The 23,446-nt window shown below is 35.2% G+C and overlaps 1 protein-coding gene across 1 annotated transcript in view; it reads left to right on the forward strand.

The window, feature by feature from the left end:
* HCN1 (hyperpolarization activated cyclic nucleotide gated potassium channel 1) overlaps positions 1-23,446 on the forward strand; it is a 441,085-nt gene that overhangs the window by 383,068 nt on the left and 34,571 nt on the right. The window contains exon 6 of the mRNA XM_526930.9: positions 9,073-9,313. Within this exon, the coding sequence (XP_526930.7) occupies positions 9,073-9,313 (241 nt within the window). The remainder of the gene's footprint in view (positions 1-9,072; positions 9,314-23,446) is intronic.

Here is a 23,446-nt window from a genome sequence, read left to right on the forward strand (position 1 = left end):
GAGCTGCAATGGGCTCCACGCAGGTCGAGCCTCTGGACTGCTTTGTTTACCTACTCAAGCCTCAGCAATGGTGGGCGCCCCTCCCCCAGCCTCACTGCCACCGATTCTATCTCAGACTGCTGTGCTAGCAATGAGCGAGGCTCTGTGGGCGTAGGACCCCCTGAGCCATGTGTGGGATATAATCTCCTGGTGTGCCGTTTGCTAAGACCATTGGAAAAGCGCAGTATTAGGGTGGGAGTGACCCGATTTTCCAGGTGCTGTCTGTCACAGCTTCCCTTGGCTAGGAAAGGGAATTCCCTGACTCCTTGCACTTGCTGGGTGAGGCGATGCCTCGCCCTGCTTCAGTTCATGCTCAGTGGGCTGCACCCACTGTCCTGCACCCACTGTCTGACAAGTGCTAGTGAGATGAACCCGGTACCTCAGTTGGAAATGCAGAAATCACCTGTCTTCTGTGTCGCTCACACTGGGAGCTGTAGACTGGAGCCATTCCTCTTTGGCCATCTTGGAACCGCCCCCAGCAAATACTTTTATATCTAAAATAAATAGACATCATGTCAACCAAAGAACAAATAACAAGATTCTTTATTGCTGTTTCATTCTTGTATTATGCTGTTTCATTCTTGTATATAATATTTAAAATTCGATTTAAAATCTTAGCACTACCCTTTAGCAGGGTTACCGTTTGCCAAATGAAAAGCATCCTCAAGAAGGCGTTGCATAAGAAAAATCTTCACCCAAGTGTGTGCTTGAATGTTTTAGAAGACTGAAACAACCATTCCATTTGGTTGAAAGGTGGATCCCAGAAACATCTGACATAAACATTTCTATCTCATGTCATCTTTTAAGACACCTTCTTAATGAATACAAATATATGTACACCTTCGGTTCCAACGTGGACTCTTCTTGATAACAAAGATTTTTTCTTACTTGAAATATTTGAGGAAATAGTTTGCAGCATTTCCCATAGAATCTGAGCTTATTTACTTGGCTTCCCAGTGTTTAGCCCACAGCTAGAAATTTGAGAAAGCTGTTGATGAACTTTGAGGGTGAAAATTCCCTCCAGGTTCCAAGGCGACCAGTGTACTCTTCCTCTGCAATTACTGCTCTGTCTGAAGTTTTCCTCAGAGGAATAAATAAAGCTGCAGGTCTCATGCATTTTCAGTGAGAAACCTTATGCAAAGAATATTACCAAAATCACATTCTTGGCATTTCTTCAGTCAACACTTTTATATCGAACTGTTCCTTTTATGGGCAACATATCCTCCATGGATCATAACACTTATGCCATAATTATCAACACTAAAGCAACAAGTCCACTCCAGAGAACTTAATGTCATTTAACTTCAAAATTATGTCATTTCTGCATGGGTGTTTATGCCAAATATTTCTTATGACTTATTTTAACAAAATAAAATATTAGCAAAAATTATCAATTCCCTTCTAAGATGTTTAAACAAATTTTCTAATATAAGCTGATTGCAAAAGTAAGAAGAAATTGAACCAGTGTATTTTAAATAGTAACATATGAAATCCACCCTTTTGCTAGTGGGCAACTTGAGATCTTTTAAAATAAAAACCATATTGATGCTATATAAATTGTGTAATAATATTCCTTGGAGAGAGAATTTCTTTGGAACAACATTTTTGTTTCTCCCTCATTTTTGGTTTCTTTAATAAATGAATATGTATTTCTAACTTTGAAATAATTATAGATTTTTTAACTTTCATTTTAAGTTCAAGGGTGCATGTGCAGGATGTGCACGTTTGTTAAATAGATGAACATGGAGATAATGGGGGTTTGTTGTACAGATTATTTCATCACTCAGGCATTAAACCTAGTATCCATTAGCTACGTTTCTTGGTTCTATCCCTCCTTCCACCCTCCGATAGGCCCCAGTATGTGTTGTTCCTCTCTGTATGTCCATGTGTTCTCATCAGTTAGCTCCCATTTGTAAGTGAGAACATGAGGCTTTTGGTTTTCTATTCCTGAATTAATTTGCTAGGGATAATAGCCTCCAGTTCCATCCATGTCCCTGCAAAAGACATGATCTCATTCTTTTTTATGGCTGCATAGTATTCCATGCTATATATTTACCACATGTTCTTTATCCAGTCATTCATTGATGAGCATTTGGGTTGATTCCATGTCTTTACTATTTTGAATTGTGCTGCAATGAACATATGCATGCATGTGTCTCTATAATAGAACAATTTATATTCCTTTGGGTTTATACCCAGTAATGGGATTGCTGGGTTGAATGGTATTTCTGTCTCTAGGTCTTTAAGGAATCGCTACACTGTCTTCCACAATGTCTGAACTAATTTATGCTCCCATCAAGAGTGTATAAATGTTCCTTTTTATCCACAACATCAACAGCATCTGTTATTTTTTGACTTTTTAATAGTAACCATTGTGACTGATGTGAGATGGTATATCATTGTGGTTTTGATTTACATGTCTTTGATGATCAGTGATGTTGATCTCTTTATCATATGCTTGTTGGCCACATGTATGTCTTCTTTTGAGAAGTGTCTGTTCATGTCCTTTGCCCACTTTTTAATGGGGTTGTTTGTATTTTTTTTTTGTAAATTTGTTTAAGTTACTATAGATGCTGGATATTAGGCATTTGTCAGATACATAGTTGACAAAATTTTCTGCCGTTCCATAGGTTTTCTGTTTACTCTGTTGATAGTTTATTTTGGTGTGTAGAAGCTCTTTAGTTTAATTAGTTCCCGTTTGTCAATTTCTGATTTTGTTGCAGTTGCTTTTGGTTCTGAACATATCCATGTTCATCTTCATTATAAAATCTTTGCTCGTGTTTATGTCCTGAATGGTATTGGTTATCTTCCAGGGTTTTTATAGTTTTAGGTTTTACATTTAGTCTTGAGGCAGTAATAAATAGCCTACCAACCAAAAAAAGCCCAAGACCAGACGGATTCACAGCTGAATTCTACCAGATATATGAAGAAGAGCCAGTAGCATTCCTACTGAAAATTTTCCAAAAAGTCAAAAAGGAGGGAGTCCTCCCTAACTTATTCTATGAGGGAAGCATCATCCTGATACCAAACCTGGCAAAGAAACAACAAAAAAAGAAAACTTCAGCCCAATATCCTTGATGAACGTTGATGCAAATATCCTCAACAAAATGCTGGCAAACAGAATCCAGCAGCACATCAAAAAGCTTATCCACCAAAACTCAAGTAGGCTTCATCCCCTGGATGTAAGGTCGGTTCAACATACACAAATCAATAAATGTGATTCATCACATAAACAGAACTAAAGACAAAACCTCATGATTATCTCAATAGATGCAGGAAAGGCTTTTGATAAAATTCAACATCACTTCATGTTCAAAACTGTTAATAAATTAGGTATTGAAGGAACATACCTCAAAATAATAAGAGCCATATATGACAAACCCATGGCTAACATCATACTGAATAGGCAAAAGCTGAAGTATTTCCTTTTAAAACCAGCACCAGACTAGGGTATCTTCTCTCACCACTCCTATTCAACATAGTATTGGAAGTTCTGGCCATAGCAGTTAGGCAAGAGAAGTAAATAAAGGGCATCCAAATAAGAAAAGAGGAAGTCAAGCTATCCCTGTTTGCGAATGACATGATCCCATGTCTAGAAAACCCCATTATGTCAGCCTAAAGCTTCTTCAGCTGATAAGCAACTTCAGTAAAGTCTCAGGATACAAAATCAATGTACAAAAATTGTGTCAGCATTCCTGTACGCCAACAACAGTCAAGCTGAGGGATAAATCTCAGAAGACATTCCATTCACAATTGCCACAAAAGGAATCAAATAACTAGGAATACAGCTGACAAGAAAAGTGAAGGATCTCTAAAAGGAGAGTACAAACCACTACTCAAAGAAATCAGAGATGATACAAACAAATGGAAAAACATTCCATACTCATGGATAAGAAGAATCAATATTGTTAAAATGGCCATACCGCCCAAAGCAATTTATAGATTCAATGCTATTCCCATTAAACTACCGCTGACATTCTTCACAGAACTAGAAAAAACTGTTTTAAAATTCATATGGAACCAAAAACTAGCCCAAATAGCCAAGACAATCCTAAGAAAAAAGAACAAAGCTGGAGGCATCATGCTACACAACTTCAAACTCTACTGCAGGGCTACAGTAACCAAAACAGCATGGTACTGGTACAAGAACAGACTCATAGAACAATGGAACAGAATACAGAAATAATTATAGATTTTTATTTGTAAATAAAAACTTGATAGAAACATATATCTGAAATTGAAAATGTGTGATATATATACAATTTGTCTTCTTATGACAGACCACAGTTATTAACTCCACAACAATATAAACAAACACATTCCAGGCCTGCTGCTTAACCCCAGACTGTACTATGATATAATTGTTTTCAAGCATTTACTAGGAGATCTTTTTAAAATTAACTTTTAAAAGAGTTAACTTAAAGAAAATATGCTTTACATGCTATGACAAAATCATATTTATTTTCTTAACTATGAAGAGCAGTAATTACATCTTTAATAAGCTTTTTCAGAATAATTTTATATTTGCAGATGTCTTAATTCATTTTTCATTGCTATAAAGGAATACCTGAGACTGAGTTATTTATAAAGAAATTTACTTGTCTCACGATTCAGCAGCCTGTACAAGATGCATGGCACCAGCATCTGTTTCTAGTGAGGACCTCAGGAAATATTCAATCATGGTGGAAGGGGAAGGGGAGCCTGCATGTCACATGATGAGAGAGGACATGAGAGAGAGAGTAGGTGCCAGGCACCTTTTAGCAATCAGATCTCATGAAAACTAATAGAGTAAGAACTCACTCATTAACTCAAGGACAGCACCAAATCATTCATGTGGGTTCTTCTCCCCCATGACTGAAACACCTCCTCCCATGCGCCACCTCCAACATTGGGTCAAATTCCAGCATGAGACACGAAGTGCCAAGCATCCAAACTATATCAGCAAAAAAGTTTCAGAAATAGTATGGAGAATTCCCATATACCTCACATCCAATTTCCCCTGTTTTTAATACCTTACATTAGTATGCTACATTTGTAATAACTACAGTTATGACTCAATATTGATACATTATTATTAAGTCCGAACATTACTCAGATTCCCTTAGTTTTCTTTAAAGTTCTTTTTCTATCCTAGGATCCCATCCAGGATACCACATTATGGTCACTTGTCATGTCTCCTTAGTCTCCCCTTGTCTGGGACAGTTTCTTCCAAATTTCCTTGTTTTTGATTACCTTGATCATCTTGAGAACTGGCCAAATATTTTGCAGAACTTTCCTGAATTTGGGTTTGCTGATGGTTTTGTCATGATTAAAATGGGATTATGGGTTTGGTGTAGGAATGCCACAAAAGTAAAATGCTCTTCTGATTACATGAAACCAAGAGTACCTGCTACCAACATGATTTAGCACTGTTGATGTTAACATTGATTGCCTGACTTGAGGTGGAGTTTTTCATGTTTCTCTATTGGAAAGTTACTACTTTTCCACTCTTTTCCTTATTGTATTCTTTGAAGGAAGTCCCCATGCTCAATGCTCAGCCCATCCTTAAGGGTTTGGTAATTATTCTCCAACTTTTTGAGGCAGGAGTGCTTATATGAATTATTTGAAATTATTTGGAATTTAAACAGAAAGCTATGTATTATCCCTCACTTTTTAGTAGTTTAACCAATCATTTAGATTTGTATGTGATCTTGGTTATTTATTTTATACTTTGGGTTTAATCCAATACTTTTTATTGTTGTTACTCAAATTTTTCCAGCTTTGTTTGACCATTGGTAACTCTTTCAGTTGGCCCCTGTGTCCCTTTGAAATACCTTCATTACTGTGGGGTTCTTGTTCTGTTTCATTTTGGTGATTGGTCTTTCTGTTCGTTTTTTCATTTGTTTTTACCATGTACATACTTTCTTGTACTACAAAATGTTCCAGGAAAGAAATAATTGCCTTTTTTAAAGTGCCAACATAAACTTAATAATCTGCAGCAACTTATTACTAAGGTCAGGACCATGTGTTTGCCTTCCTTAGCAAGCAATCTTTCCTCAATTTAATGCACATAGATAATACTCCTAACTCAATCCTGATATTTTGATAAAAAGAGCTAATTATAACAAGTGCCATAAGTAATCTGAATTGACATTAGAGATAGTAACAGTGTGTTTTATTTGCCTCAATGTGCCCTAAGGAAAGGTGATTGATTAAAAATATTTTTTTAAAGTTTTGCTTCATTCTATACTTACATGATTGTTTCTACTATACTAGACATCCTCAAAACAAGCAGTTTTCATGGGAGAATGAAAGGTTTTTAGAATCCAAGAAGATTCTGTCTCATTACCTTTTTTTCTATCATATCTGTTAGAATTTACAGTTTTAATCAGGTAATACTCCTGGGAAGTGAAAGTTGCATGAAGGAAGAAAACATTAATAGATTTCTTCAAACAATAATATGAAATTATTCCAGTAGTGTTATCATAAAGGGAGTTCTAACAGAAACACCTGGATATGCAATGTATCATTAACAAGTTATTCATATAACTAAAGATCAGGTTAATTGCTTATCAAATATAATTCCAACTATTTTCTAAAATAAAAAAATGAGAGATCCATGAAGTGAAACATTTGCATAGTTCAAATCAAGGTACAAAGATGAAGGGATTCTCTATTATTTTTGTATGAAAACTCTTATTTTCTCTACAATCTGACTTATTTTCAATTTCCTATACAGTATTATTCTGTCATTTTACATGTGAAATAATTAACTCTCAATCAACTAATCTAGCTATTTTCATGACATAGCTCTGTCTTCTTTTAACTCCATGTCACCTTTTATCTTCCTGTTGTTTTTGTATAGAAATATTTGAAACAGTAAAAACACATTTTTTAATACAGAAGACTTGTCTCTCAAGCCATTTGCTTGAGAAAGCTAAGAGTTTTAAGTAACCATCTCCCAACGAGAAAATTAGTCTTTATGAGTACTTTTTTACAACTGAGACTCCACCTTCCTTCCTTCCTTCCTCCCTCCCTCCCTCCCTCCTTCCCTTCCTTCCTTCCTCCCTCCCTCCTTTCCTTCTTTCCTTCCTTCCTTCATTCCTTCTTTCCCTCCTTCCTTCCTTCCTTTCTTCCTCCCTCCCTCCTTCTGTTTCTTCTTTTATCCCTTCCTTCTTTCCTTCCCACCTGCTCCCTCCCTTCCTCCCTTCTTTCTTTCCTTCCTCTCCTCCTTCATTTCTTCCTTCGAATGGCTTCCTTTATATGCATGCATATTTTACTACTTGCTGAACATTGTTATAGACCCACACTCCATGCATCAGCTAAAATTATCACAAATTTCCCTAGATACAGCCAATCGTGGACTCAAGTGTGTATTTTGACTTGAATAATGATGCACCAAGTACCACATGTAATATCTTTCTCTTGTCTTTGCTGCTAGGTTCACTTTCTGATTATTGTTGCTTATTTGTAAATATTTTCTCATCTTCCATGAAGCTCAACTATTACAGACATTGTTGTGCTTTGCTAAACTCATAAAATATTGTTCAGGATGAAACACCTTCTCTTCCAAGATAGATCCAAAATGTTGTGCCTTCTGTTATCACCTGGAATTCTTTATCTATCCTGGATGGCATTAGGTTATTTTATGAAGTAAGATAATAGAAACCTTCTTTCTCAGTCTTGGAATTGATGGGTCTGTATAGCACATTTCCCCAAGGCAGAAGATAGAGTTCTCAGACTCTGTTAATACCTATGATTCCTTCTGCCTTCTCTTCACCTCTTAGCAGACATGACCAATTTCTGTGACTCTTACACAAAATCACAAATGCAGTCCCAACCTTTTTTGGGGTAATTCATTGGTAAGGAAATTTCTGAGAATTGGCTTTGTGGCAAAAATGTAAATTTCCACTGTCTCTTCTGTGTCACATAAGTGATTTGCATGATTAAAAATGTTTGGTTCCATATTTCTGTTTTCATCCAGAGGGATAAAAATATGTCTAACCTTGATCAGAATCCACAGAATGAAATCAAACATACAGATCTCCTATTTGAGAATTGGCCTGATCCTGGAATAAAACAAACAAGTCAGGAAAAGGCAAATATGTCCTCTCTCTAGCCCATCACTTGCAGTGGAATCCCAAGAGTCTTTAGAAAGAATGATTTCTGTTTCTAGCCCAGACACCAGTTGAATTTATAATTCTATTTTTTTAATTTTTTTGAGACAGAGTCTCACTGTGTTGTCCAGGATGGAGTGCAGTGGTATGATCTTGGCTCACTGCAATCTCCGCCTCCTGGGTTTAAGCAATTCTCTGCCTCAGCCTCCCGAGTAGCTGGGATTACAGGCGCCCACCAGCACACCCAGCTAATTTTTGTATTTTTGGTAGAGACAGGGTTTCACTATCTTGACCAGGCTGGTCTTGAACTCCTGACCTCGTGATCCACCCACCTTGGCCTCCCAAAGTGCTGGAATTACAGGCATGAGCCACTGCACCTGATGAATTTATACTTTTAGATTAGAGTCTCCTTTGTGTAACCTTTTTCTGTACTATCCATTGTCCTCACTCTAATGTGAATGACACTAACAAAAAAAAAACATCAAAATGCTTTTGTCTGGTAGCTGGGCCCAGACAAAATGGAGCACAGAAGCAGCAATGGCATAGCTAATAGGAAGTGATATGGCTTTCTTTCTTCATAAATAAAAGATAAAAGGAAGAATAGAATGTATTCACATTTTAGAAGTTTTAGTTTCATATACACAGTAGTAAAGAAATGGGAAGTTAAAAAAGTTGAGACTTTCATATATTGAATTAACATTTATCAAATATTTAATACATTCCTATACTACACTAGGTGCTGGGAATTCAAAAATTTCAACATAAAAATAAAACATAATCCTGACTGTGATATGATGCGCATTACTAGAATTTATGAATTTTTGTATCTAAATTTAAATTGCAATGTTATGCTGTATATATTTTAAATTTCAGCATGTTTTTCTTCCAGATATGATTAATATCTCTCTTAATATTTGTTTACTCTTGACATCTTTAGGAGATAGTCAACTTCAACTGTCGGAAACTGGTGGCTACAATGCCTTTATTTGCTAATGCGGATCCTAATTTTGTGACTGCCATGCTGAGCAAGTTGAGATTTGAGGTGTTTCAACCTGGAGATTATATCATACGAGAAGGAGCCGTGGGTAAAAAAATGTATTTCATTCAACACGGTGTTGCTGGTGTCATTACAAAATCCAGTAAAGAAATGAAGCTGACAGATGGCTCTTACTTTGGAGGTTAGTAAAAAAGATGCAACTAAGATGAAATCTAAACTGCTTGAGATTTGTATCTTTAAGAATTTTGGAGATGTCAGCATGTCAGTTTTTTGGTTTTGAATGTAAACCTGTATGTGAATTCTGATAAAAGTGTCTATAACAGTGTTTTCACATTTCAGAGTCACAGGCTCAATGTGTGTGCATTTACTACTACATTGGTTGAGATATTATTTCAACCTCTTTATCTGGAACCAAATAATAGGGGCTTAAGTCAAATGGAAAGTATAATTTGGTGACCTAGATTCCATCCATCCACTAACATGTTTTGTTTCGTTTTTGTCATCTCCACAAGAGGAGCTCATTCCTCTCCACCATGTTTTGATACGGCCCATATAATGGGGCAGAAATAATGGAAGAAATGAAAAACTAACAGCTTCTGTTTGATATTCCTACTGCCCAGAAATTGCAAAAATCATTGCTATTCACATATGATTGCCCAGAATTGATATAGGATCACCTTCAGGCCTAAGGAAGGCTGCAAAATGTAGCCTCTAGTTAGATGGCAATTTACCTTGCTAAAAATTTACAGAAATTTGTATTGTTTCTATATTAGTTCATTTTCACACTGCTGATAAAGACATACCTGAAACTGGGAACAAAAAGAGGTTTAACTGGACTTAGAGTTCTACATGGCTCGGGAGGCCTCAGAATCATGGCAGAAGGCAAAAGGTACTTCTTACATGATGGCAGCAAGAGATAATGAGGAAAAAGCAAAAGCAGAAACCCCTGATGAACCCATCAGATCTTGTGAGACTTATTCACTATCATGAGAATAGCATGGGGAAGACCGGCCCCCATGATTCAATTACCTCCCCCTGGGTCCCTCCCATAAATGTGGGAATTCTGGGAGGTACAGTTCAAGTTGAGATTTGAATGGGGACACAGCCAAACCATATTAATCTCCAATTTTTATTAAAATTATATATATAAAATACATATATGTTTCTACACATGTACAAAAAATGCCTAGAAATTGATTTACTGGGTCAAAGACTATTTGATCTTATTTTTAGACTTAGGCAAATAACACCAAATTGCTTCTTTGATAAGGCTGCCTGTTTGCTTTGCCAATTCAGTTTTAGTTTTGTCTTGTGTATTAGTCCATTTTCACACTACTGTAAATACCTGAGACTGTGTAATTTTAAAGAATAGAGACGTAATTATCTCACAGTTCCACATAGCTGGGGAGGCCTCAGGAAACTTACAATCACGGCAGAAGGTGAAGGAGAGACAAGCAACTTCTTCACAAGCAGCAGGAGAGAGAAAGCACAGGGGAAACTGCCACTTAAACCATCAGAACTCCTGAGAACTCCCTCACCACCATGAGAACAACATGGGGGCACCCATTACCATGATCCATGTCCCACCGCCCTTAACACATGGTGATTACAATTTGAGATGAAATTTGTTGGGGGGACATAGAGCCAAACCATATTATCTTGTTAATAAACAAAAGGACATACCCTAATTATTTGCATTTCTGTTTGCATTTTTGTTATTTCTGGGAGGTTGAGAAATTTCTTCTTAGAGTTACTAATTGCTTGGATTTATTTTTTTGTTCCTATTCTTTGCACATTTTTCTACTCTGTTGTTTGCCTTCGTAAATCTAATTTATAGGAATGTTCCAGATATATATTTTATATGATGCAACTATTTTCTCCTAATTTGTTGCTTGTTTCTTAATTGCATTTACAATATCTGTCATTATTTTGATCCTCATTATTGTTGATTTAAATCTGCCTATTTTTTCTTAGGGCACTGAAGATTTTATGTTCTGTAAGCGGGTTTTACACACTGGGAAATAATGGAAATGCTTTTCTTTCTTTTTTTTTTTTTTTTAAATGACAGGGTATCTCTCTGTCACCTAGGCTGAAGTGCACTGGTGTGATTATGCCTCACTGCAACCTTGCTCTGCAGGCTCAAGTGATTCTCCCACCTCAGCCTCCCTAGTAGCTGGGACCACAGGCATGTGTCCCCATGCCCTGCTTTCCTATTTTTTAATTTTTTGTAGAGATGGGATGTCACCATTTGCCCAGGCTGGTCTCTAACTCCTGGGATCAAACAATCCTCCTCCCTTGACTTCCCAAATTTCTGGAATTTCTGGAATGAGCCACCGCACCTGACTGGAATTGCTTTTCACATTTTTATCTATTTTATTTAGTTTTACTACATTTTATCATAACTACTTTGTTATTATAATTTATTATATTTTATTATTATACACATTCTAAATACATTTTTAGTATTAACCCAACCAAAGTATATTTGTGAGTATAATATGAAATATTCTGTATTATCCCCCTTTTTTACCCCAAAGAGACAATTTTTCCAAAATAATTAATGAAGGATTTCATCCTTTCTGCTAACTTTTGAAATGATTCCTTAATAATATGCTGACTTTAAGAAATGTTCCTCATTTACAGCTAACATATATTTCTTAGGAAAATATTTGAATTTTGGTAAGTGAATTTTTTTAACTTTATCAAAATAACCATGAGGTTATAACCCATTAATCTATTATGGCTGAGTGAAACATATTAACTCAAATTAATTAACTTCTTTAACTTCCTGCTCACCAATTAAGGAAAATTTTGAAGTTTCATTTTGAAGCTTTCCATTTCTTCCACTCTTCTTTCTTGTTAAAATGATTCTGTGTTGTCTCATTGGCCCCTTAGCCTTTTGTATGGGTTATTCTAAGAAAAAAGCAGATTAGGAAAAGCTATGAATCTAACAGGGTCTGCTTTAGAAAGTGCAGAGAATTAATGTTTGAATGAAGGGAAAAAAGAAAGAGAGTATTGAAGTTAGATGGGATAAGAAATGAAAGTATACAGTTGATCTTGAACAATGTGGAGATTAGGGGTACGAACCCCTGCTCTGTCAAAAATCTGCATATAATTTTTGACTCTGCAGAATCTTGACAATAGTAGCCTACTGTTGGCTGGAAGCCTTAACAATAATACAAATAGCTGATTAAAACATATTTTGTATGCTGTATATATTAGATACTGTATTCTTACAATTAAGTTAGCTAAAGAATATAAAATATTTAAAAATTAATAAGGAAGAGAAAATATATTTACTATTCATCATAATAAATAGATCATCGTAATAAATGGATCATCATCAAGGTCTTCATCCTCATCATTTTTATGTTGAGTAGGATGAAGAGGAGAAGGAAGAGAAGGGGTTACTTTTACTATCTTGGGGTGGCAGAGGCAGAAGAAAATCCACCTATAAATGGGCTTGCCTAGCTCAAACCTGTGTTAAGTAGTGAACTGTATATGTATAGGCCAGGTTTGGGGATAAATTTGTAGGAGGAAAAGTCTTTGAGTCAGTTTCTGGAGATTTGATGAATATGTAGAAGAAACATTTAAAAAGAATTTTTTGAAGTGTTATTATGCACAAAGATGGGATTTGTGAAGTCGACATATGTTTTGTGAATTCAGAGGAGGTTTTAAATACCTTACAGTTAATTTGGTAATATGACGAAGGTTTTATACAAAGACTGGAATATGTTCCTCCCTGGACTTATGTGGGTTAAACTATTGGTACAGTGAATCACATCACTGAATATCCTTGTGTTAAACCATAAGGTCATTTCTGAGATAAAAACTATTTTTTCTTAATGTAATATTTCTTTAATATAGTGTGTCATCTCTGTCCATGAGTGAGATTGGTCTATAATGTTGTTGTTATTGGAGTCATTTTTGTGATCCCCTAGATGACTTTGGATATCAAGTTATGCTCACTTCTAAGAAAGAATAATAAAACTTTTTCAAAAAGTATTCGCTGTTTTAGAGAAGTTTAAACAATCTAGGCATTACCTGTTATTTGAATATTTGTTAGGCTTCACAAATAAAGCCACTTGTGTTTGATTCCCTGTATTTTGTGGTTATTAAAATACTCAGGTTTTCTATTTCTTTAGGAGTAATCATTCAGTTCATCTAATTCAATTGTTCATAATACTGAGTACACATTACTATCTCCTGGAAAGCTTTAAAAAAATTTGATGCCAATGCCAAAAACCTACACTATATTTCCTCATATAAGTGAGTGGAGTTGAAATCCAATCACCAGTATGTTGAAAAAAATCCCCAGATGATTCAAAATAATTTTTAAATTAAAAATAGTTATAGAGACAGAGAGTGAGAGAGATGAAGATATTGATGTAGATATATGGTTCCCTTTTTACTGTTAAACTTTTACTTCCTTTTTATTACAGGGGCTTTATATTTACATAATTATTGCAAAGATCATACAGATAATTCCAATGTAAACATCTTGCATTACTATGGTATGTTGGTCAAAACTAATGAACCAACTGTTAAAGTACTTAATAAAGTGCATTTTTCATTGAGATTTTTCCAGTCTTTACCCAATGTCCTTTTTCTGCTCAGAGTCTGATACATAATACCACCTGATATTTAGTAGTAATGTCTTCTTTGGCTACTTTTAATCATTAAAGTTTCTTGGAATTTCCTTCTTCTTGATTAATTTGACAGTTTTAAGGAGCACTGGTTAAGGTATCTTGTAGAATGTCCCTCAATTGGGATTTGTCTGATGTTTTTCTCAAGATTAGATCAGAGTAATTGTTTTGGGAAGAAAAACGAGACTTAAAGTACCATTCTCATCACATCATATTGAGAGTGCATGCTATGAATATATCTTATTGCTGTTGATGTTGACCTTAATCATCTAACTTGAGTTAGGGTTTGTCAGACATCTCCATTGTAAAGTTAATTTTTCTTCCCCTCCCATTCCATACTGTACTCTTTGGAAGGTAGTCACCATGCACAGCCCACAAGTAAGGAGGAGTGGGGAGTATTGTTCCACTTCCTTAAAGGCCACGTATGACATAAATAATTTGAAATCATCCTGAACAGGAAATTTACCTATTCTCTTTCATTGTTTATTGATTTATACAATCCTTTTTGTATCAGTATGGACACTTGTATATTTATTTTATAATTTGGGTTATAATCCAGTACTACTTTATTAATTCTGTTGCTCAGATTGTTTCATCTTTGGCTATTGGGATTTCTTCCAATTAGCCCCTGTGTCCCTTTGTCCTCATTATTGTGGGTAAATTTTTTCTTATTTCCTGTTACCACAATATGCTCCTGGCTCATCTTGAATAGTTCCTATCAGTCTAAAATTATTCATTTCTTCAAGGAGCCTTGGATTCTGTAATTGGAGAATGGTAATTGAAATAAAGATCTGGAAAGCCCTGAGGTGGTGCAGGGTATCACATGGTGAGGGAGCTGAGCATGCTCATGTGGAAGACCAAGTTCTTCTTTCTCTGTTTATAAAGCTACCAGTTCTCTCCGATTATAAGTCATTTATACATCAACCAATTAATCCATGAATGGATAAATCAGTTCATAAAGGCAGAGCCCTCATGATCCAGTCAACTCATAAAGGCTTCACCTCTCAGTACTGCCATATTGGGTATTAAATTTCAAGGAGTTTTGAAGGTGACACATATTCAAACCATAGCAACATCTTTCCCCTAATCTTGATTTTGGGAGAAAGCATCCACCTATCACCATTAAGTATGACGCTAATTGAACAGTTTTTTTTTCAGATGTTCTTAATCATATTGAGAAAGTTATCCTTTATTACAGCTTTTCTAAAAGTTTTTTTTAATCATGAATGAGTGTTGGATATTGTCAAATGTATGTTTTTCTATGCCAAGTCTGTGATCCTATGTTTTTTCTTCTCTAGTCTGTCAGTGTGGTGAATTGTTTTGATTGATTTTAGTTTTAAATGTTGAACCAGCCTTGCATGCCTAAAATAACTTTTATTGCATCAAAATGTGAAAATGTATTGGATTGGATTTGCTGATATTTTGGTCATGATTTTGTCTCTATCTTTATGAGATATATTATTCTATGCATTTTTATTCATGTAATGTGCTTTCTGATTTTTGTATTAGGCTGATTCTCACTTCATAGAATGGATTCGAAAGTGCTCCTTCTGCTTCCATTTTCTGGAAAAGATGGTGGAGAATTGATATCATTTCTTCCTTAAATATTTGGTAGAATTTACTGGTGACAACTTTTGGGCCTGGTGATTTATTTTTTGCAAGGTCATAGAATAATTGATGTTGGGAGCAAGCCCCCCAAAATCTGGCCATAAACTGGCCCCAAAACTGGCCATAAACGAAATCTCTGCAGCACTGTAACATGTTCATAATGGCCCTAATGCCCAGCGGGAAGTCTGTGGGTTTATGGGAATGAGGACAAGGAACACCTGGCCCGCCCAGGGTGGAAACCGCCTAAAGGCATTCTTAAGCCACAAACAATAGCATGAGTGATCTGTGTCTTAAGGGTATGTCCCTGCTGCAGTTAACTAGCCCAACGTATTCCTTTAATTCAGCCCATCTCTTCATTTCCCATAAGAGATACTTTTAGTTAATTTAATATCTATAGAAACAATGCTAATGACAGGTTTGCTGTTAATAAATATGTGGGTAAATCTCTGTTTGGGGCTCTCAGCTCTGAAGGCTGTGAGACCCCTGATTTCCCACATCACACCTCTGTATTTCTGTGTGTGTGTCTTTAATTCTTCTAGCTCCACTGGGTTAGGGTTTCCCTGACTGAGCTGGTCTCAGCAAATTGATCCAATTTCCTTGTGGATATAAAGTTATTTAGGTTATATAGTTCTCATTATATGAATTTTACTAGTTTGTACTTTCCAGGAATTGCTCCACTGCATCTAAATTACATTTATGGACACTGAGTTCTCTGTAGTATGCTTGAATCATTCTTAGTGTCCCCAGGATCAATAGTGATGACCCCTCTTTCATTTTTGATGTTGATAATGTTTACTTTCTTTTTTCTTGGTCAGTCTTCCTAGAGAATCTTAAAAAATATATTTTCCAAGAGCTAGAGTTGCATTTCATTGTTTCCTGTTTTCATTTTTATTGATTTCTATCATAATTTTTATGGTATTCTTAGTCTTTGGGCTTTGAGCTTAAATTGCTTTCTTTAGTCTATTTTGCTAAGATGGAAGCTTAGAATACTGATTTTTCAATCTTTCTTCTATTCTAATATATTTATCTAATACTATGTAGTATAAATTCCTCTCTAAGAACTTCATTTTCTGCCTCCTACAAATTTGGTGTCATATTTTAATTTTCTTTCATTTTTTTAATATTATCTGAGACTTTTTCCTTGTCCCATATGGTTTTTAAGTGTGATAAATATATAGGGATTTTCTATCTGTCTTTCTATTGTTGGTTTCTAGTTTAGTTCATTGTGATCTGAAATTTTACCTTGTATGATTCTCATTATTTTCTATTTGCTGAGATGTGTTTTATAGCCCTAAATCTTGATAAATGTTCCATGTAAAAATGAGAAAAATAATATTCTTCCATTGTTATTTGTTTAACCCAACTCACTTAAGTAAGAAATTATGTAAAATACTATTTTGTTTCCATTCAGAGATTTTAGTCTCATTCATATTTTCACTATGATGACATGGGGTGGCTATTGGTGGACCTCAAGGGTACCAGAAGCACAAGCCTTTTATGGGCAGTTTACAGAAAAAATAAGTTTACATTACTTTGAATATCAACATGCAGTTTTAGACATCAAAGAAGATAATGTAAGGCAGTTAAAATCTAATAACTTGTACTTATTTAATAAGCTATACATATTATACAATCCCTGCCTATTTCATTATCTAATATGAAATCTTGACATCAATAACACCAAATTTTATACTATACTAGTTTTGTATTTGTATAAGTTGAGCATGACAAGTTCATAGTATTGTTAAGCAGAAGAACCAGACATTAGCTGAGGAATGCTCTTTTCACTCTTCTAATATATCTAACTAAATAAACATAATCAATTCACAAAACATTAAACCCCAACAAAATGGAGGGCAGAATAGTAAGCTAAGGAGACTTATTTAAAGAAAGATCAAACTCAAAAGTTTTGAATTCTGTGCATAACTTGATTTATATCTACAATAATGCAGGAGTATGTTTCTAGATCAGTATAATTTTTTAACTTCAGATATTTTGTTTTACTTTTTGGTGAGGCATGTGGCTCATGCACCACCTCATCCAGTCTTCTTAGCAGAGGTCTTACATAGTGTTGTAGCAGAAAGAGTATGAGGAAATGAACCAAATATATGTGTGAGACACATTCATAAGGCCTGGGGATAGAGCAGTGAGCAAAAAGTACCATGCCACTCATACTTATGGAACTTATATTTTAGTGGGTGGTTATATTTTACAAAGAAGAATTTAATAAAGAAACATGGTAATTACTAAAAATATTAAGCCACGTTACAAAAAGGTGACAACCATATTGGAGTTAGAATCCAGGCATGTGGATTACCTGGGAGTCCTAGGCTTCCCATTGAGAGTGATGGTGAATGGGCATAAAGAGGTTAAGGAGATTTGTCTACATAGCTTGGGCCAGTTGGGTGGCGAGTGAGTGTTGGGGTTGTGGTGAGTGTTGGGGTGCTCAAGGAGTGATGGTTTTGATTGTAGCAAAAGGAGTGTCTGGACTCCTGCTTAACTCCTCCTTTGAGTTAGATTTTATAATCTCATCATCCTCTTTTAAATATGAGGAAAATGAGTCTCAAAGCAGTTAAACAAGCTGGCCAAGGCCATGGACTTGAGAAGGGAGAAACCCAGGTTTCAAACTCAGTTTGTTTCTGAACTTGAAGCCTGTGTTCTTTCCAGAATACCTCACTGCCTCTTAAGTGGGGCATGATTATTCTCCAATATATCACTTCAAAACTATCCGTGGCCCTTTTATTTAATTTCCATGGAATTCACTAAACTGTTTTGTAATCTATTCATATGTTCTATATGACCATGCTATTAAGGTAATCATACTGTAAATATATTATCCACTAAGTAAAATGCCATTAACAAACCTCATTAAAATGTCAAATAATATACCTTTGTACCAATACTTTGATTTTAAAGAAAAGTTTGTTTTTCTAATATAATTTATTCGATTATTATTAATATCTCCTTTACTCATTCACCTCTTAACAATCATTTATCTTTCCACACCAAAGTGTTCTAATTGATTCAGTCTCTTAACTTTCTTTCTTTCAAAATGTCTGTCCCATAAGTTCTTTTTATGGAATGATAATGTGAAACAAACCCATGAGAAAGGAAATATTTTTCATGACTATTGTTAAATGCTGCTTTAATAATGGACATTTTGCAAGCTGTGAAGGGACTGGCAGATACTTTACAGAGTTAATGTATGTATTTAGGATTTTTATGACCAAAATACATTTGGGCATATAATGATTACTTGACATTTTTAAATTTAGAGACACCAATTCGAAAAAACCACAGACAATCATGGTCACCGTGACTATTCATTAACTCTAAGAGGACTGAAACATCTGCCAATCTGCAGTTGGCAATTTACTCCACTTCTATATTATATTTGTTTAACCTCATGCTGGTTTTCTAGAAGGCATAAGGAATCTGTTGACAGTTAATCAAATTAACAATTTGATTAGCTCAATTTTTTCTATTACATTTATGAGGAGCAGGAAGAAGAGGCAGCCGTAGGAAAGAACGATTAATCTCCTTATGGAGTTTTTTTTTATTTTTCTTTTGCTTCCTCATTCGTTATCCTCTTAGATGAGGCTAAATGAAGTAATTTTGTCCATGCTGGTAAGACAACTCTGTCAGATCTTTTCTTTTCTTGTCAGGTCTTGGCTGACTTAGAAATGTCAAATAATACACAATCACAAGCTGAAGCTTTGCTAACTCATTGTGTGAGAGAGATGCTAGTCACTTTATCCTCACCTCACAGTTCTGTGTCTTTATAAAGTCATTTATAAATGAATCAATGCCAAATATCTGACATACTTAGGAAAATTAGGATGAACATTAAGAAGACATTTTATTTTGAAGTCAAAATGTCTTTCTCTTTTTAATAAAATAGAAAAAGAGAGGGAGGGGAAGAAGGAGAAACCTAAAAAGTTCATATTACAATCCTGGGTCCTCCTATATTCCTCTGGTTGTTCACCAAGGACCACATTTAAAAAGGTTTTTGCTTTGTTTTGTTTTGTTTTGTTTTTGTAGACCATGTCTTGCTCTGTCACCCAGGCTCACCTCAGCCTTGACCTTCTAGGCTTAAGTGATCTTCCCGCCTAAGCCTCACAAGTAGCTGGGACTACAGGTGTATACCACCATGCCTGGCTAATATCACTGATCATTAGAGAAAGGCAAATCAAAACCACAATGAGATAACATCTCAAACCAGTCAGAATGGCTATTATTAAAATATCAAAAAATTATAAATACTGGTGAGGTTGTGGAGAAGAAGGAACAGTTTTACACTGTTGATGTCAGTGTATGGTAGTTCAATCACTGTGGAAGACAGTGTTGTAATTCCTCAAAGACCTAAAGACAGAAATACCATTTAACCCAGCAATCCCATTACTGGGTATATACTCAAAGGAATGTAAATTGTTCTGTTATAAAGACACATACATTCAAATGTGTTTTCATCTCTTTGTGCTGGTGTTAGGTAAACTGATTTTCTCTTTATGCTTTCATAGCATTTAGCCTATTATTGAATTATTTCAATTATTATTTCATATGTAAATTTAAAATATCACTTTATAAGTTGTCTGAGTTTAGACACTATGATTTCTTCAAATTTAAACATGTAAAACCAAAGCACAGTGTGTGAACAACACTCAATAAGAACATTTATAAAGAATGAATAGATGGGTAGAAGAATGATGGATGAATGGATAGATATATTTTCTTTGTCACTGCTCTTAATCTTTATTTCTTCTTCTTTCTCACCAGCTCTAAACTTAGAAAAGTAGTGAAGCATCCCATTCACTTTAATATTATTCTCATTCTTTGAGAATAATATTATTTTGTTAGTCTCATTCTTTATTTCAAGATAGGAAATTTATACATATGATGATGATAAAGTACAATCTAAACTTAATGAAACATACCAGATGATTTCTGAGAAATTCAGAGTTTATGCCTTTTAAATTGTTTTCCAATTTCAAATTAATCTCACTTTATTAGGGATCAGATAATATAGTCCTAGAATCTAAAACAATAGAATCTGTAGGAATGATGTCTAGCAGAACTTTCTGTTGTGATGAAAATGTTGTAAATTTAACACGGTTAAAAAAGCTAGCCACTGTCAATATATAGCAGTTGAGCATTTAAAATGTGGCTAGTGTGACTGAGGAACTGGGTATTTGGTTTTATTTATTATAATCATTTTAAATTGAATTAAATGTTAATAGCCATATTTGACTAGTGCCCAGCATATTGTACAAAATAGTTATCAATTGTAAGATTAAAATAATGGAGATTTGCAAGGAAATTGTATCTAGAATGGTATAAATGAAATTTGTTATTCCATGTTAAGCCCAATATATCCCTAAGAGTGTTCATTTATTTCAGGAATGGGGCAAATAAATTACATTCCTTTCTTCTTTCCTTTTTTTTCCTTCAACAAATGGATATTGAAAATACACTGTATTCCACATAGTATTCTAAATTTGTGTCGTGCAATAGTGAATAAAATAAAATTCTAGCATTCATGGATATTATGCACTATTGAAAGGACATAAAATAAACAATAAACAAATGTATACACAAAATAATTTCAAATAATATTTGATGCCATAAAAAATAATAAAGCAAGTTAATAAAAGAATATTTTGGGCAGAAAGCTTAATGAAAAGGGACAGCACTGGATGTGGTGGCTTATGCCTGTATTCCCGGCACTTTGGGGTACAAAGGCTAAAGGATCACTTGAGCCCAGGAGTTCAAGACAAGCCTGAGCAACATAGTGAGACCCTGTCTCTACAAAAAATCAAAAAGTAGCTGGATGTGGTAGCACATACAACTACTTGGGAGGCCTGAAGTGGGAGGATCCCTTGAGGAGATGGAGGTTGCAACGAGCCAAGATTGTACCATTGCACTCCAGCCTGGGCAACAGAGTGCAACCCTGTCTCAAAAAATAAATAAAATAAAAAAGAGAGAAAGCTAGTCATGTAACAATCTGAGGGAGAAACGTTATCAGCATGGGGAATAACAAGTGCAAATCTCCTGAAGTGAAAACAGAGGTGGTCAGTTCCAAGAGCAAAAGGATGCCAGCTTTGCTAGACCAGAGAGATAGGTTGAAAGATTTATAAAATATGAGCTCAGTGTGGTGTCCAGAAAACAGAACGAGTGGGCATACACCGAACATGATATATTTGTAAGGTGATCATCTTAGTGATAGACCAAGAACTCTTCATGTGGGAAGGTAGTGAACAGTGAATAAAGAGTAGAGTTAATGTACTACAGGTCCATATGAAAGAGAAAAGTTATTGGAGGTAGAGAAGTAGAATGAAGTAAGCTGGAAATAGAAGAAATGATCTGTATAGAGGTTTTGGAATTAGTTAAGCTATTGGTGATAACAAAGTCTAAGATATGACCTCGGTGGCTGAATAAAAATTAAAATATGAAAGATGGTGATAGTGAGAAAATCAAATAATACTTAGGCCATTGTGTTTTATGAAGCATTTTCAAGCTTTCTGATGGACACAATGATTATATGCCTACATTATTATGACAAGAATAATCTATATTTCAGTGAAAGACATTTGAAACCAAATTAAAGCTGTACTTTTAAGATTCTTTTTTCCTTTCATATATTATTTATAGTCTTTTCCTTATTTTCTCATCATCTCTTTTGTTTCTTCATGATTATTTGCAGCATTTATATAAAAGATATATGGAAACTATGAGACTGTAACATTCCCATTATACTGTAGACTTGTAAAAGATCATGTTATGTTTCTGTTTGTATCTGCACCCTCAGCACAATGACTAACACATGATTTTTACTGAGTAAATATTGGTAGCATTGGATCTACTTTTGGAGCCACCTTTAATTGAATAAGTTTTATAACATTAAATTAACTAATCCCAAACTTTTCTACTAATAAATGGTGTCTTTTTTTTACAATTTTTTAAACACAAAAGTGTCTTGTTTTCCCTACAAATTCTTAACAGAAGTCATAAATGTAAACCAAATAATTAGACTTAGTGTTTCAGTAATATCTTACTTAGTACTTTTTATGGACTGAATGTTTATGTCCCCTACAATTCATATGTTGAAACTGTAGTCTCAAATGTGATGACATTGGAGGTGGGGCCTCTGGAAGGTAATTAGGTCATGAGGGTGGAGCCCTGATGCATAGGATTAGTGCCCTGTATTTGTCCATTCTCACATTGCTAATTAAGACATACCCAAGACTAGGTAATTTATAAAGAAAGAGAGGTTTAATGGACGCACAGCTCCACATGGCTGGGGAGTCCTCACAGTCATGGTAGAAGGCAAAGGAGAAGTGGGAGAATGTCTTACATGGTGGCAGGCAAGACAGCATGTGCAGGGGAACTGCCCTTTATAAAACCATCAGATCTCGTGACAGTTATTCACTGTCACAAGAACAGTGCAGGAAAAACTGCCTCCATGATTTCTCCCACCAGGTCCCTCCCAGAGGACATGGGAATTATGGGAGCTACAATTAAAGATGAGATTTGGGTGGGGACACAGCCAAACCATATCATGCCCCAATATAAACAGGCAGAGAACCAGCCAGCTTCTTTTCTACCATGAGAGAATACAAAGAAGGCAGTATGTAACCTAGAAGAGGGCCCTCATCAGAACCTGACCATGCTGGCACCCTGATCTTGAACTTTGAGGCTCCAGAACTGTAAGAATACATTTCTGTTGTCCATAAACCACCTACTCTATAGTAATTTGTTACCGCATTTTAAATGAACTAATACAGTGCTGAATAGAATAAGAAGATTCCTTTGACATCACTTCTTTTTCTGTGCCTATATATTTGCTCTCCAGCCTCCCATTTGACTTTTGAGTCTCACTACAACTTTCCTGAGTAAGATGCTCTTGCCCTGCTTCAGCAGATCTATTCATCCTTTGCCACACTCTGGTGTGATTAATGAGCTAACATTAATAAAGTACTTTGAGTTCCTTGGATAAAGTTGTGCAAACTATTATTCTGTTGTGTTACTTTCTTTAGGGATTATTATAATGCTCCATTGTGGAG

Source organism: Pan troglodytes, chromosome 4, assembly GCF_028858775.2.
Source record: "Pan troglodytes isolate AG18354 chromosome 4, NHGRI_mPanTro3-v2.0_pri, whole genome shotgun sequence".
Taxonomy (NCBI): Eukaryota; Metazoa; Chordata; class Mammalia; order Primates; family Hominidae; genus Pan; species Pan troglodytes.